General features: G+C 48.8%; 1 protein-coding gene across 1 annotated transcript in view; it reads left to right on the top strand.

Annotated features, from left to right (window-relative positions):
• The first annotated feature begins 264 nt into the window (after window positions 1–264).
• Window positions 265–16,775, top strand: part of LOC101599994 (apolipoprotein L6) — a 42,967-nt gene continuing 26,456 nt past the window's right edge. The window contains exon 1 of the mRNA XM_045152263.1: window positions 265–361. Within this exon, the coding sequence (XP_045008198.1) occupies window positions 265–361 (97 nt within the window). The remainder of the gene's footprint in view (window positions 362–16,775) is intronic.

Consider the following 16,775-nt stretch of genomic DNA (forward strand, 5'->3'; position numbering starts at 1 on the left):
GGAGGAAGGGGAGTGAGTCACTGGTGGTGAAGACGGATGGACGCAAACTCCATCTGATCCTTCCTGAGGCTCAGGTGTGAGACAGCGGTGAGTCTGGATGCAGAACGGAAGGGGTCTTGGCCTTCTTCAACGTCATTGTCCAAGATGTCTCTTCATGGATCGGATATCCCAGCGGCAAAGTGTACGTGGCAGCTGTGTGCCCAGGGCGTATGGTGGTGATTTGAGAGCTGTGCCAGCCCTGGGCTGAAGTGCGCTGGGTCAGGGATGGGGAAGAGGTGGTGGGAAGCCCAGCACTACGCCTGCGGAGGGGAAGACACCATCCGGCACCTGGTGCTGCCCTGGGTCCAGCTGGAGGACTCAGGTGAGTGCCTGTGTGAAATCCATGCTGAGTCGTCCTCCTTCACTGTCACAGAAACAGAGACTTAGTGCAAATAACAATCCAGAGTCATGCATCCTCTTGAAAAAGCCAAGGACACGGTGGCTCTGATCCTGCTTTCCCCCATGGCGACCACCGGCTGTCACGGAGTAGCAGCTACCCCATAGTACTGAGCTCACACCCATCCCTCTATCTCACCCCCACCCCCGCCATTCCTTCTTGCCCACCCGCCTCCCCAAGACCACTTAAGCCACTGAACTAACATGCCTGGCCTCTGTGGGCATTCAGTTTTGTGACCCCTGTGTTAAATCAACAAATACACCAACGCAAGTGCCTTGACAAAAGAAAAAAGCTTGGGCTTATTAGAAACGTCAAGCTTGGACTGAAGAGATGGCTTAGCAGTTAAGGTGCTTGTCTGCAAAGCCAAAAGATCCAGGTCCGATTCCCCAGGACCCATGTAGGCTGGATGTACAAGGTGGCACGTGCATCTGGAGTTTGTTTGCTGTCATGTAGGCTGGATGTACAAGGTGGCACGTGCATCTGGAGTTTGTTTGCTGTGGCTAGAGACCCTGGCACGTCCATTCTCTCTATCTCTCTCAAATAAATAAATAAAAATAAAATAGATTTTTTTTAAACTTCAGGCTAGGCCAGGTTTGGTGGCACACACCTTTAATCCTGGCACTCGGGTGGCAGAGGTAGGAGGATCACCATGATTTCGAGGCCAGCCTGAGACTACACAGTGAATTCCAGGTCAGCCTGAGCTAGAGGGAGATCCTACCTCAAAAAAACAAAAAAAAGAAAAGAACTTCAAGCTGAAAGACCAAAACAAACATTCAAGGGTGTAAAACTTGCTTTAGTTGGACTAGTCTTGGTTCTAGGCGGCCAAACTGACAAGCAACTGCTTCACGTTCCTGAATATATGTTGAAACCTTGATTTAAATTCCATCACCGCTCATGCAAAATTCCAAAACAAAACACTCTGCAGAAGACAGTATTAGTGCATCTTTCATTCAGACGTCCAGCGGTATGTGGCCCCAGCTAATACACCACACTACAGCGTGAGCCTCAATCTCACACGGCCACCACCTCCTGAACCAAGGTGAAGGCTTGACGTCAGCCACCATATCTTTATTCCAGCAGCAGAAAAGAGAATGAGGTGAAGCAGGGGGTACCCCATCTTTAAGGACTCTCTCCGGAAGTCACGATCCATACTTCCTGGTCCTGCTGCTTACTGTGAAGGCAGCCAGGATGCTGTGAGATGACTTAGTGGTTTGAGTGCTGTTGTGTTTTCAGCACTGGGGATTAAGCCTAGGGCCTCACGTGTGGCAGTCAAGTGCCCCCCACTCCGTTGCACCTCCAGACCTTGACTAGATTTAGAAGCAATTTCTGGGTGTGTCGGTGAGGGTGTTTCCGGAGTGCTAACCGAGGCAAAGGCCCCACCCTGAATGCTATGGCACCCTGTGGGCGGGGAAGGGCTGTCAGAAAGGAGAGAGGGTGAAGGGGAAGGATACAGTTTGCGCCATGAAGCTTAGATTTGATGCGCCTGTGATGTGGATTGTTTTGCACTTCCCCGTGCTTTTACCAGGAACTCCATCACCCCACAATCAGACTGAAGCCATGAGCCAAAAGAAAGACTCTTTCCTCCCTTTATTTTATTTTTTAAAATTATTTTTATTTATTTATTCAAAAATGACAGAGAGATAAAGAGGCAGATAGAGACAGAGAGAACGGGTACACCAGGGCTTCCAGCCACTACAAATGAACTCCAGACGTGTGCGCCCCCTTGTGCATCTGGCTAATGTGGGTCCTGGGGAATCGAGCCTCGAACCGGGGTCCTTAGGCTTCACAGGCAAGCGCTTAACTGCTAAGCCATCTCTCCAGCCCTCTTCCCTCCCTTTAGTTATCTTTGTCAAGTATGATGGTCACAGCAGCTTAATAAAGAAGATTGGTGTTTTGACTGCCGCTGTTTCTATGACTAAACCTGGCCACATGGTTTTTAGTCCATTGGTATTGGTTTCCAGGAGGAACATGGCAGACTGGAGACGGAGGCTGGAGAAGCTCTGAGATTCTGTGAGCAGAGGTAATGGGCCACGTACAGGGAGGTTGGAAGACCACAGTGCCGAGGGATACATGGACGGTGGAAGCCTGAGCTCACAAGATTTCCCGAGGGAGCCAGTCCTACTGGGAATTGGTCTAGAGGCCAGGCAGGTTACCTTCTGGAAAAGATTGTGTCTATGGCCGTGTCCTGAAAATTGGAATGAGGCTTAGTTTTGCTTAGTTTTGAAGTAATGAACTTGTTTTTTTTTGGGGGGGGGGAATTTTAAGGCAGCATCACATTCAGGTTGTGTCATAGTTACTGTTCACTACTTTTAACCAGGTTTTCAGTAAGTATCAAGTGCAAAAAAAAAAAAAATAGGGCTGGAGAGATGGCATAACATAGAGGTGCTTGCCTGCAAAGCCAAAGGATCCCAGTTTGATTCTCCGGGCCCCATGTAAGCCAGACACACAAGGGGGTACACGCATCTGGAGTTCATTTGCAGTGGCTGGAGGCCCTGGTATGCCCATTCTCTCTGTCTCTCACTGTCTACCTCTTTCTTTCTCAAATAAATTATATATATATATGTATATATATATACACACACACACACATATATGTGTGTGTGTGTATTTCTTACAAAAGAGTAGAATGTTTAGAAAGATGCATAGCAAAGGAGAATAAATGTGTTTCAATTTGTGGAAGGGCAGTTCAGACAAAGCAAGAAGTAACTGTTATAGAAATTTGCACCATTAAAGAAAAAGCTTAGCCAGGTGTGCTGGTGCGTGCCTTTAATCCTAGCAGTTGGGAGGCTGAGGTAGGAGGATGGCTGTGAGTTCAAGGCCAGTCTGAGACTGATTCCAGGGCAGCCTGGGCTGGAGCAAGACCTTACCTTAAAAAGCCAAGAAAATAAAAAGGAAAAGAAAAGGTTCACTGGGACAACAGGAAAGGGCAAGATCCCACTTAGTAACGGTTCCAGAGTATAAAACTAAAAATACATTTGAAAAAAGTTTTCTTTAAAAAGAGAGTCACAGGCTGGAGAGATGGCTTAGTGGTTAAGGCATTTGCCTGCAAAGCCAAAGGACCCAGATTTGATTCCCCAGGACCCACGTAAGCTAGATGCACAAGGGGCACATACGTCTGGAGTTCATTTGCAGTGGCTAGAGGCCCTGGCGCACCCATTCTTTTTCTCTCTCTCTTTGCCTCTTTTCCTCTCTGTCACTCTCAAATTAATAAATAAAAATAAACAAAGTATCAATTGACTAAGAATTGTTGAAGATTTTGCATGCCATGCAGCATTAAATATTCAGCTGAGATTTAATCTTTTATTTAAAAATAAACAAACACATGCATTATATTAGTTGGCAAATTTTCTTTCCTCTTTAATAAATGATAAAAGTATATGTATACCAAAATTATTTTAGGATACATTTCTTTTTTTTTTAAATTTATTATTTATTTATTTGAGAGATAGAGAAACAGGGGAAAGAGAGAGAGAGAACGGGTATGCCGGGGCCTCCAGCCACTGCAAATCAACACCAGCTGCACGTGCCCCCTTGTGCATCTGGCTTATGTGGGTCCTGGGGAATCAACCTGGGTCCTTTGGCTTTGCAGGCAAGTGCCTTACCATTAAGCCATTTCTCCAGCCCACATTTCTTTTTTTTAAAAAAAGAAAGACTTACATATGCATTTGAGAGGGAGGATTGTTAGGCAGGAGCGTGCTCAGAACAAAGGACCTAACAAGATGGCCATGCCTTCCAATAACCCTGTCACCCACATTCCTGAGCATGATCGGGACCAGCAGTTTCAAGACTCCCCTGCCAGCCAACGGCTGGCGCCCCTCCCTAGTTGGAACCTTATAAGGAGACCTGTGCTTTCCGTCGTCCTTGAAATAGTTACTTTCCTCCGCCTGCCCTTGGTTTGTAGCTAAGGCGTCATCTCTCCCCGCCCTCCCCTTTAAGGGACTTACACCTTGGGTCCCGGATGTGACTTCCCTGACCTCACATCTCGGGACCAGTGAACCTTGCCCGACAGCTGTGCCAGTAAACCTGAACTTGCTCTACGAATCTGATCTGATCTGGTTCCTCGCCTCGGTCAAGGCTTTCGAGGACACAGAGAGAAGCAGACACACGCAAACACACACACAGAGAAAAACATGGTGTGCCCAGGGCCTCCAGCCAGTGCCAAGGAACTTCAGACGCATGTGCTGCTTTGTGCATATACGTTTAGGTGGGTGCTGGGGAATCAAACCCAGCAGGCTTTATTTATCAACCAGCACCTTTAACCCCCGAGCAATCACTCTGGCCCTAGTATAAATTTCTGTGTGACTTATTACCGGTGTTTGATTCACATACCCATTTTATGTACGTAGATACCTCAAAGTCACATTCATTTCATTCTCAGGTAAAAAGAGGTCATGAGTGGAAAAAAGTTGAAGAAGGCCTAGGACTGGCTAACTCCATCGACCTGAGTCAGCGCCATCATGACGCTTGCACCAGACCAAGTCAGTCAATAGCATGATTCCAGGTACCCAGCGCCTATGTGCCCATGACTGAAACCTGCAGATACCTCGTAGCTTTCTCTTCAAACTCTATTAAGATACAAAACATTGGAGCTGGGGAGATGTCCCAGTGGGTAAAGGGGCTTGCCACACAAGAATGCAGACCCAGTTTGGACCCCCAGCATCCACATAATGGCAACTGGGTGTGGTGTCAAATACCTGTAATCTCAGGACTGGCGATATGGAGATAGGAGGAGTCCCCAGGGCTTGCTAGCTAGCTTGTATAGCCAGATGGGTGAGCTCTGGGTTCAGTGAAGACCTTGTCTCAAACAGTAAGCTAGAGGGCTGGAGAGATGGCTTAGTGGTTAAGGCACTTGCCTGCAAAGCCAAAGGGCCCAGGTTCGATTCCCCAGAACCCACATAAACCAGATGCACAAGGCAGGGGGGGTCATTCATCTGGAGTTTGTTTGCTGTGGCTGGAGGCCCTGGCATGCCCATTCTCTCTCTCTCTCCCCCTCCCCCCGCCTATTTCTCTCTCAAATAAAGTATTTAAAAAAATAAGAATCAAACTTCTTTCTTTCTAAAACAAACAAACAAAAAAATACAAAAACCAGTAAGGTGGAGATGCAGGGGAGATGGCTCAGTGCTCTGCAAGCCTGCCAACCAGAGTTCGGATCCCCAGAGTCCACAGAAAGCCAGATGCAAATATGGTGACACGTCTATCATCCCCACATGCCTACAGTGGTGAGGCGGAGCAGGGGCCGGTGGGCTTTCTCAGAGCAAAACGAGAAGACAGACCCGGCCTCAAACACAGTAGAAGGTTGTCCTTCAACTTCCACACACGCTCTGCGGCAGTGCACACCCTTCCCCCTCCACATCCTTACCCACACACATACATGCACCCAGATAAAAGCAAACAAGGTGGAGAGGGATTGAGGAAGACACTGGACTTGGAGCGCTGTCCTTCCCACAAGCATATACACACTGCACCCACATGCATGCGGGACCACTCACATACGAACGTCCATCTACACATGCACGTCGCACACGTACACACAAGAAAAAAGATATGAAAGATTGTCACCACCCCCCAAAGTCTGCCCTTCCTGTCTGTCTCAGCCTTGCCCACCTTTCAGAGACAATCACCTTCCTACGGTGTGGGGGCTGCATGTGGGCCTTGAGACTGAGTGTTGCCTTAACCACTGAGTTACCATCTAGCCCCATGATCTTTTTCAAGCAGGCTGGGGGCTGGAGAGATGGCTCGGTGGGTAAGTACACTTTCTGGGCAAGCGTAAGGACCTGAGTTTGAATCTCCAGAACCCACATAAATAGCTGAGTGGCCCCATCAGAGGCCAGAGAACCACTAGGGAAGCTCCTGAATAAGTAAGAACAGGTGGGTGACTGGAGAGATGGCTCAGCAGTTAAGGCGCTTGCCTGGAAAGTCTAAGGACCCTGGTTCGATTCCCTACTACCCACATAGTAGGTGCCAGATACACAAGGGGGGTGCATGTATCTGGAGTTTGTTTGCAGCGGCTAGAAGTCATGACATGCCCATTCTTTATCTACCTGTCTCTTTCTCTGTCATGAATAAATAAATAAAATATGTTTAAAGAACAGGCAGGATCTGGGCGTGGTGGCGTGCGCCTTTAATCCCAGCACTTGGGAGGCAGATGGCAGAGGCAGAGGCAGAGGCAGGAGGATTGCCAAGAGTTCAAGACCACCCTGAGACTACATAGTGAATTCCAGGTCAGCCTGAGCTACAGTGAGACCCTACCTCGAAAAACCAAAAAAAAAAAAAAAAAGGAACAGGCAGATGAGTGACGTTGGGATACCCAATATTGTCCTCTGGCCACTGCAGGAAAAAGAGAGAGAGAGACTGATTTGAGCCAGGGATGGTGGTGCACGCCTGTAATCCAAGCCCTTGGGTGGCACAGGTAGGAGGATCACCATGAGTTCAAGGCCACCCTGAGATTACATAGTGAATTCCAGGTCAGTCTGAGCTAAAGGGAGACACTATCTCGAAAAAACAAACAAAAACAAAAAAACACTGACTTGGGCTGGGGGAGGGGGTGGGGGGTGGCGCACGCCTTTAATCCCAGCACTTTGGGAGACAGAGGTAGGAGGATCACGTTGAGTTCGAGGCCACCCTGAGACTACATAGTGAATTCCAGGTCAGCCTGGGCTAGAGTGAGACCCTACCTCGAAAAATAAAAAACAAAACAACAACAACAAAAAAGCCTGATTTGAGCAAGACCAACACTTAGGTGCCTGAGCGGGGATCCCCTGAGGAAGGGGACCCCAGGGCTGATGGCCAGCACCCAGACTGGAGTCTGTGTTCCCTGCAGGAGCGCCAGGCGGACAGAAGGTGGCGCCCATCGCTACGGAGGGTGCAGGAGGCAGGGCGGAGGCCGCGGCCGCCTGTCCACGTGGAAAACGTCCTGCAGCGTGGCAAGGACAGTCGCGCATGCGTCCTTGGCGCCGCCCCCACCCCGGGTGGGAAGGCGGGGCAGCTTCCCTTCTGCACTTTCCCAGCCTTCAGTCCCCAGGTGCACGCCTTCCTTACCTGTTCCCTGCCCTGGGATGATGCGTGCGGTGCTGGGAGAGCCTGGGAGAAGGAAACCCACAGCGACCAGGGGCACCGGATTGTCCCTGACCACAAGTCACCTGTGGGATCCTTTGTGACATTCCCACTTTCCCAGCACCGTGGCTGAGGCCTCTCTGGAACTATCAGAGCATCACAGGACAGCCTTGTGTTTGGCGATTTGGAGAAGCCTCAGTTTACCCCCATGGAGCACAGGGTTGGGGGTTGAGTTCGGGGGGGGGGGGGTGGTCAGTGTGGAGGAGGCAGCAGAGGTTCCTGGGGAGAGGCTGTTTGAGAAGGGAAGGGCAGAAGAATAGGGACTTCTCCCCATTCCAGCGGCCCCTTCATTCTGTAAACATCCAGTGCAATAAAAAATAAGTAAATAAGACTTCCAAGCCAGGCTGAGATAGGAGTACTGTGAGTTCACGGCCATCCTGGTCTACAGAGTGAGACCCTGCCTCAAACAAACAAAACAAAACAAACAAAAGCCGGGCGTGGTGGTGCACTTGGTGCTTTAATCCCCGCACTTGGGAGGCAGAGGTAGGATGATCGCTGTGAGTTCGAGGCCACCTTGAGACTACATAGTGAATTCCAGGACAGCTTGAGCTAGAGTGAGATCCCACCTTGAAAAAAAAAAAAGAAAAGAAAGACCCCCATGTCCAGCCAGAAACAGGACAGAGATAAGTGCATAGGATCCTGTGAGAAGTTTAGCTGGGGGTGTGTGTGGGGTTGTCTTCTCTCACTTCAGCCTTTTCTGTTACCTGATCCCAGCCCTGTGTACTCGAGCATGAGGCAAAGACAGGCCTCTGTGGGACAGGAGGACAGGACGCACGGCTGGCTGGGCAGTGTCTGAAATTTATAAACAAATTTTTTTTTTTGCTTCTCCAAATGATTGTGTCACACTGGGGGAACCTTGGAAGATGGGGGAGGGCCAGATGGAGGCAGGAAGAGGGGGTAAGGTGGACCCTGGCGGTGCCCGTCACAGGGGAGGCCGAGGGTTGGAGCAAGCTTTGGGATCCAGGCAGGAACACACATGGATGACACTGGAAACCCCAAGATGACCAGTGTGGCTGGGTGGGAAGGTTTGTGAAGTGGATCGGTGAAGGATGAGGTTGGAAGGCAGGCTGGGAGCAATTGGGAATGCCTTTGAAGTTGAGACATACTGGTGGGGTTTCGGCCGGCTGAGGAGCGGCTGTGGCTGGGGACGGTCAGGGCTCTGGGATGAATCAGCAGGGTGAGTTAAAATTAGTCTGGATGGCCCAGCAGAGAGAAGCCAAAAGTCACAGAGTGCGAGCTGCGTGGCAGCCAGCAGAGGCCTCTCCAGGGAATCTCTGGTCGGCCTGTCTTGGAGGGAGCAGTGTGATGTGGGAGCAGGGCTCTGTGTCCTCCCAGGAAGCTGCCTTAAGCTGTCGGTGGAGCCCGGGGCCTCTTTGGCAGTGGGATGTGTGGTTGTCTGGCTTCCTGGTCAGCCTCTTGGGGACGTGTTGGCTTGGAGGGGTCCTCTGGCTCTTGCCAGCTCCTCCTCAAGAGGACTGGGCCACACCTAGTCATTGGCTCTCAGGTTCCCCACTGCTTCTTTGAGGCACAATTCACAACTGTCACTATAAATTGGATGATGACGCTGAAGTTCTAAGCCATATATATATATTTTAACTGTTTTTGGTTTATTTTTATTAATTTATTTGAGAGCAAGAGACAGACAGAGAAAGGGGCTTTTTTTCCCATTTATTTTTATTAATTTATTTGAGAGCAACAGACAGAGAAAGAGGCAGAGAGAAGGAGAGAGAGAGAGAGAATGGGCATGCCAGGGCCTCCAGCCACTGCAGATGAACTCCAGACGTGTGCACCACCTTGTGCATCTGGCTTACATGGGTCCTGGGGAATTGAGCCTCGAACTGAGGTCCTTAGGCTTCACAGGCAAGTGCTTAACCCCTAAGCCACCTCTCCAGCCCTAAGCCATATATTTCAACTGCTTTTCCACAGCCCCTCCTGCCATGCCTTCACTCTGACCCAAGGAAGGGAAGGATAAGACGTAAGGAAGACGCACTCTCTGCTGGTCATAGGAAGGGAAAGAGCCTGGTGCACGGGATGAGGGAGCATGGGGAGGGCCATCTGGGAAAGGGGAAGGGGGAGGGTGTGGAGGGAGCAAAGGGGTGTGCTGGTTAATCTCTGGTTGTCAACTTGACAGGATTTAGAACCACTGTGGGGGGGGGAAATCTGGAAATGCCTGTGAGGGATTGCCTTGATTAGGGTAACTGAGGTGGGAGAACCCATGGCATGGACTGAGGCCCTGGACAGGATGAAAGAAAAAAAAAAGGAGAAAGCGAGCTGAGCATTAGTGTTCTCTCTCTCTGCTTCCTGACTCAGGATGCGATGTGACCAGCTCTGCATCACGTTCCTGCCACCATGCCTTTCCTGTCATGAAGGACTCTAAAGTCACCTGGAACTGAAGGCCTTAAGTTGCTTCTGGTCAGGTATTTGGTCACAGCAGTGAGGAAGTAACCAACACCAGTGGTGTGTAGTTTGGATGGATATTCCCTAATAGAGTCAGTTCTTTTTATGAGAGAGAGAGAGAGAGAAGGGGGGAGGGAGAGAATTGGCCTCTAGCCACTGCAGTCAAACTCCAGATGTATGTGTCACCTTGTGCGTCTGGCTTATGTAGGTTCTAGGGAGTTGAACCTGAATCTTTAGGCTTCACAGGCAAGTGCCTTAGCCACCAAGCCATCTTTGCAGTCCTTGATTCAGTTTTATTAAAGCTTCTTGGATTTCCAGCTGCCTGGGTAGAAGAGGTGTCACTGTGGGTAGATCCTCGGTTCCAGCCCTAAGGTGTGTCTGGGGAAGGATTGGAGTTCCAGCCTAATGTATGCAGAGTGCTGGGGCTCTGCCTGGGTCCCCGGAGTGGGCTTGCTTGTGGTGTTGTGGTGGTGTTTCTCATGGACCAGCTTCTTCCAACACTACAGAACTTCCCCTGGATCTGTGAGCTTCAATCAGTCCCCTTCCTCCCATGACTGTGTCTGGTCTAGAGGTTCATGCCAGCACATGAAGCTGACTTTGACAAGGGCTCTCATAGCAGGGCCTGCACCCCATGCTGCTGTGTTGGTTGGAGACCCAGTGGGACAGCCTGGTAGACGCAGTGGTTTTCAGGACATCGGGGCCACTCAGCCCCATACTTGTGTGTAATGACCAATCCTCTGCGAAGGCTGCATCTTCTGACTTTGTGTCCAAGTCCTTTACCCAGGAGGGCTCTTACCACACACACGGCTTTACAGAAGAGAACAAGGAACAGGTCCCTGACCTAGGTAACCTGGACAGAGAGAAGGGGCTAAGAGCCTTTGGGGGCTACACGGAAGATTAAATGTCAAAGATGTCTCTCTCTCATGAAGCAATCCCAGACCTCAGCCTTCTGGGGCTGCCCCACCTGTGCTCCCCAATCCCCTGCAACAGCAAGAGAAGCTGGGAAAGGGGAGGTGGGGGGGTCATCATCCCTATTGAGATGAGAGGCTCATAGTATGGTCATATCTTATTAGCTGAAAAATTTTAAATTATTTATTTATTTAACAGAGAAAGAGGGAGAGAGAGAGAAAAAGAGAGAGGGAGAGAGGATGGGCACACCAGGGCCTCCAGCCATTGCAAACGAACTCCAGACACATACGCCCCTTGTGCATCTGGCTAACATAGGTCCTGGGGAATCAAACCTGGGTCCTTTGGCTTTGCAGGCAAACGCCTTAACCGCTAAGCCATCCCTCCAGCCCTTATTAGCTGAAATTTGATCGTATGGTCAAAACAGCTACAGTAGAAGTTGGGAAGAAATCTTCAGCTGTGGGCATACTGGGAATACACATGACTTTTTGCTACAAGTGAAGAAGAGAGACAGGAATGTTTAGGGAGAGGAGTCAGATTTTCCAACTGTTCCCCAGACTGTATTGTGATGGTCTGGAAACTTCAGTGCATCTGATGGAGGAGAGGTAGGTAGTGGTAGTGGCTGCTGGTCCATATGGACATAAGACCTGAGACAAAAGTGCTCAGAGCACAGAAACTTAGAAACCTAGGGGCAAAAGGTCAGGACCCGGATCTTGAGAAGCCCCATGCTGGCCTCATTTCTGTGACACAGTGGTTGGTACAGAGAAGAGATGGACACATGATCAAGCAGGGCTGATCAGGGTCTTCCCTGGGACTTAGCTGCTGCACTTAAAAAAACTATTTATGGGGCTGGAGAGATGGCTTAGCGGTTTAGCGCTTGCCTGTGAAGCCTAAGGACCCCGGTTCGAGGCTCGGTTCCCCAGGTCCCACGTTAGCCAGATGCACAAGGGGGCGCACGTGCCTGGAGTTCATTTGCAGAGGCTGGAAGCCCTGGCGCACCCATTCTCTCTCTCTCCCTCTATCTGTCTTTCTCTCTGTGTCTGTTGCTCTCAAATAAATAAATTAAAAAAAAAACTATTTATGTTTGTGTGTGTGCATGTGCTGAAGCGTGAGCCAAGGCCTCTTGCTGCAAATGAACACCAGATGCTTGTGCCACTTTGTGTGCCTGGCTTACATGGATGCTGGGAAAGTGAATTTGGGCTGATGGGCTTTGCAAGCAAGCACCTTTAACCACTGAGCCATCTTCCCAGCCTCACTGCTATACTTCTTGAAGGAATGTTACCAAGTAAGGACAATGTGGGTTTGGGGATGCAGGTAGACCTGGCTCAAAGAATAAAATCAGGGCTGGAGAGATGACTTAGCAGTTAAGGTGCTTGCCTGAGAAGCCTAAGAACCCATGTTTGACTTTCCAGATTCCACGTAAACCAGACGCACAATGGTGAGGCAAGTGCAAGGTCGCACATGCCCACTAGGTGGTGCAAGCATCTGGCATTTGATTTCAGTGGCTGAGGCCCTGGCACGCCAATTCTCTCTCTGTCTCTCACACTCTCCTTCTCTCTCTAAAAATCAAACAACAGCAATAAAAGCCGGGCGTGGTGGCGCACGCCTTTAATCCCAGCACTCGGGAGGCAGAGTTAGGAGGATCACAGTGAGTTCGAGGCCACCCTGAGACTACATGGTGAATTCCAGGTCAGCCTGAACTAGAGTGAGATCCTACTTCGAACACCCAAAAATAAATAAATAAAAATTTTAAAAAAGCCAACTACACACTAAATGGCATTTTAGGGAAGAAAAATAAAAAGAGAGAGAGAGAGACTAAAACCAGGCAGACAGGGACAGCCAAGAGCTACATTCTGGTCATGGGTTTTTCTGAGTCACTAGATCAAGCTAAGCCTTACGTCATTTTTCTTTAACAAATAATCATTGCATGCTGACTGACCCAGTCAGGGTCCTTCAGAGAAATAGAACCAATATCCAAAGTACATGCATGCACGCCCACGCATGGAAATTTAGTCTAAGGAATGGCTTGTGTGATTATAGGCTGGGAAGTCCCATGGTCTGTCGCCTGCTCGAGGAGGCTGGTGTGAGTCCAGGGCCAGAGACCCCACTGCGTAGACCCCACTGCGATGTCTGAGAATAGCGGTGGCTTGGTGGCTTCTCTGAGGCAGTCGGGCCAAGAGCCAGGACTCCCACCTGCACCTCAACCGGTTGGATGAGACCCTGGGGAGGTTCTAGCAGAAAAGTGCAGCTTCTTGGATATGCTTGACTAAAGAACAGTCCTCCTCTAGTGGGAAGGGTGTTCTCTTCAACCGAAGGTGCAGCTTCAGGAAGGATGAGCCTGGCATAGTGAAAGAGGAAGGAGACCTGCATGTCTAGCATGTATGAGGCCTTGGTTTAAATCCCCAGGAACCCAGGCTGGCATAAACTAGGCATGGTATAACATGCCCGTAATCCCAGCACTTGGGAGGTGGAGGCAGGAGCATCAAATGTTCGAGTTAGTGCTGGAGGAATGGTTCAGGGGTTGGGGCACTTGCCTGCAAAGCCTAATGACCAGGGTTCAATTCCCCAGCACCCATGTAAGATGCACAAAGTGGTGCATGCATTTGGAGTTTGTTTTCAGTGGCTAGAGTCCCTGGTGCATCCATACTCTCTCTCTCTCTCTCTCTTTCGCTCTGTATCTCTCTACTTGCAAATAAATAAAATATTTTTAAAAAAATTTGAAGGGCTGAAGAGATGGTTTAGCCATTAAGGTGCTTGGCTGCAAAGCCAAAGGACCCAGGTTCAGTTCCCCAGTACCTACGTAAAGCCAGATGCACAAAGTGGCACATGTGTCTAGAGTTCGTTTGCAGTGGCTAGAGGCCCTGGAATGCCCATTATATCTCTCTGTCAAATAAATAAATTTATTTGAGAGAGAGAGAGAGAATGGAAACACCAGGCTCTCTAGCCCCTGCAACAAATGAACTACAGATGCATGTACCACCTTGTGCATCTGGTTTTCTGTGGTTACTGGGTAATCTATTCCAAGTCCTTAGGCTTTGCAGGCAAATACCTTAACTGCTGAGCCATTTATTCAGCCCAATAAATAAAATGTTTTTGAAAAAGTTTGCATTAAGGGCTGGAGAGATGGATTAGCAGTTAAGGCACTTTCCTGTGAAGCCTACATATCCATGTTCCACTCTCCAGATCCCACATAAGCCAGACCTACAAAATTGAGGCAAGCACAAGATCTCACATGCCCACTAGATGGCATAAGCATCTAGAGTTTGATTACAGTGGCTGAGGCCCTGGTGCACCAATTCTCTCTCTCACTCGCTAAAAAAAATTTTTTTTTAAGTTTAAGCTAGTGAGTTTGAGGCCAACATGTCCTGTCAAAAAGTCTCAATCTCTTTTTAGGAATGTGGAATGTTACCAAGTGAATGCTATGATAATGCACTTTCAGGATTAATATTGAAAAAGTGCATAAGGTGAATCAGGTCTCTAGGAGTCTGCACAGTGTCAGAAATTATGCAAAGAGGAAATACCTTTATAACACTGCAAATTATAAAACAAAATGCCAGGTGTAATGAGGCACACCTTTAATCCCAGCACTCAGGAGGCAGACATAGGAGGATCGTTGTGAGTTTGAGGCCAGCTTGTGACTACAGAGTGAGTTCCAAGTCAGCCTGGACTAGCATGAGACCCTACCTCAGAAAAAAGCAAAACAAAACAAAAGCCAATGATTTAAAATAGCAAGAAAAAAAGTTTGGAAGGGAAAAAGAAACCACAGCCCTTGACATGGAAATGTGCATTCCTGGGATAGACTGTGGACAGGCACATGAATGTAGCCCCCAAGGGCCAGCAGCTCTCACGATCACTCCCTATATTTACGAGTTTTGCATCCCAATGAGTATGCGATTTCTTTCCCCATTTAGAACATGGCTGTCTTTGGAGAAAATAATCACGTTCACTTTGTATGCGGCTCTGCTCTTTTGAAATTCAATGACTCAGTTTTGCTGACATGAGCATTTCCTGTTAAATTTCCCGTCTCCCATGCCAGGCTTCTTCTTGGTTTGGATGCAGCGAGATGCGATGGGTGTGCACCTGTTATCACGCAGGCCACAGACAGCCTCGCAATGTCACCACGGAGTGTCTTCTTATGGGTTATTTTCAGGCCACGGTGCATAACATATGCCTGTGGTTATTCCAAATAAACCAGCAGCGCCAGCAACAGCCTTCTTCAGGCAAACATGGCTTTACCTGATTGGAAGCCCCTGGGCGTTTACAAGCTGGAAGAGTCAGCGAGGGAAATCAAGTAAGTGATGAGGCTGCAGTTCCTTCCTTATCGAAGCATACCGGATCCACTCACCTCAACCTTCTAGAAATGTGGAGGAAGCAAACTACTGGGATCTCACAGAAATTCATTACAGAAGACTTGAAATTCCAAATCTGTCATCACAGTTTGGAACTAAATTCTATTTTCTTCCACAAAGTCCTCCAAGACTTCAAATAAACTTTAAGAGACGCTCCACTTTCTCCAGTCATTGCAATCATGGATTCATGTGTGGAAAAGTTCCAGTTTGGGGAACCAACATCACTGCATGGATTGCACATTTGAGTTTTTTAAGTAGGGACAGTTTTGAAGCCTATGCATGAGCTCCACTGAAGCTCGTGCTAGTTTTTCTATGTTACGTTCATGGTAAATACAGAAAGTCCCTCTTCTTTGACCAGGTGGTCCCTAACCAAGGGGCGTTTCAAGAGTCTCGTGGCCCTTGGAGAGCTCCCCGTGTCCACACACATCCTTGGCTCAGAAGTTGCTGAGCGTGGTGAGTTCTGCCAGGTCTCGTTTGGAAGATGAAGTGTGGCAGGTTTCTTACCGGGAGTCCTCGTCTCCCGACCACGAAGAATTAGGCACGTGAGCAATGAGGAGTGAAGCAAAGGAGATGTACTGAGAAGAGAGTGAGAAACCCAGTGGGAGGCAGGCGTGCTTAGGCTCTTGGCTGGCATCCAAAGAAGAGGAAGGAAGGGGGAAAGGAAAGGTGACGCGTTTTGAGCTAGAACTCAGACAAGTGGGTGGTCTTCACTGCAGATCTTGTGAGCAGCTGCATGGAACGAGGGGCTTCCAGAGAGCATCATCCATTATCTGCTTGAGGAATAACTTCCTTTTGTTCATCTCCCATCTCCTTAGCACGTCTTCAGGTGACTAAGCTTTCCTAAGAGGTGGTCTCCTGGCTGGGTGATTGATAGGCATACTTGGAGTAACGCTTAAGGGCGGGGCCTATAGTACGCATTTGTACTCTTCTGTTTTGGATAAGTTAAAATGTCTTGTTTCTACCCAGTGCCAGAGGTAGAACTCAGATTCTACTCCTGTTTTTGCTTTTTTAGACAAACCCAACAGCCTGGTCTTTATTTTTATTTTTATTTTTTTATGCAAGTGAGCGAGAGCAAGTGAGAGAGAGAGATTGAGAAAGATTGAGAGAGACAATTGGTGCGCCAGGGCCTCCAGCCAGTATAATCGAACTCCGGACATGCACACCACCTTGTGCGCATGTGCAATCTTGTGTACTTGAGTCACCTTGTGCGTCTGGCTTATGTGGGACCTGGAGAGTCAAACATGGGCCCTTAGTTTTTTCAGGCAAGCTCCTTAACCACTAAGCCATCTCTCTAGCCCTTTACTCTTTTTTTTTTTTAAATATTTATTTATTTGCAAGCAGAGAGATAGAGAGAAGAGACACACACAGAGAGAATGGGCGTGCCAGGGCCTGCAAATGAACTCCAGATGCATGTGCCGCTGTTCATCTGGCTTTATGTTGTTATGGAAAACAGGCTCACAGAACTGGCGCCAGAGACTGAGTGGAGAATCGGATGAAAGTTTGTTTCGGGGAATCTTTTCCCAAGCCTGGACCCTGATTCTTAGTGATTCAGAGCTTATATGCCTTATCTTGGA

Source organism: Jaculus jaculus, chromosome 6 (assembly GCF_020740685.1).
Source record: "Jaculus jaculus isolate mJacJac1 chromosome 6, mJacJac1.mat.Y.cur, whole genome shotgun sequence".
Lineage (NCBI taxonomy): Eukaryota > Metazoa > Chordata > Mammalia > Rodentia > Dipodidae > Jaculus > Jaculus jaculus.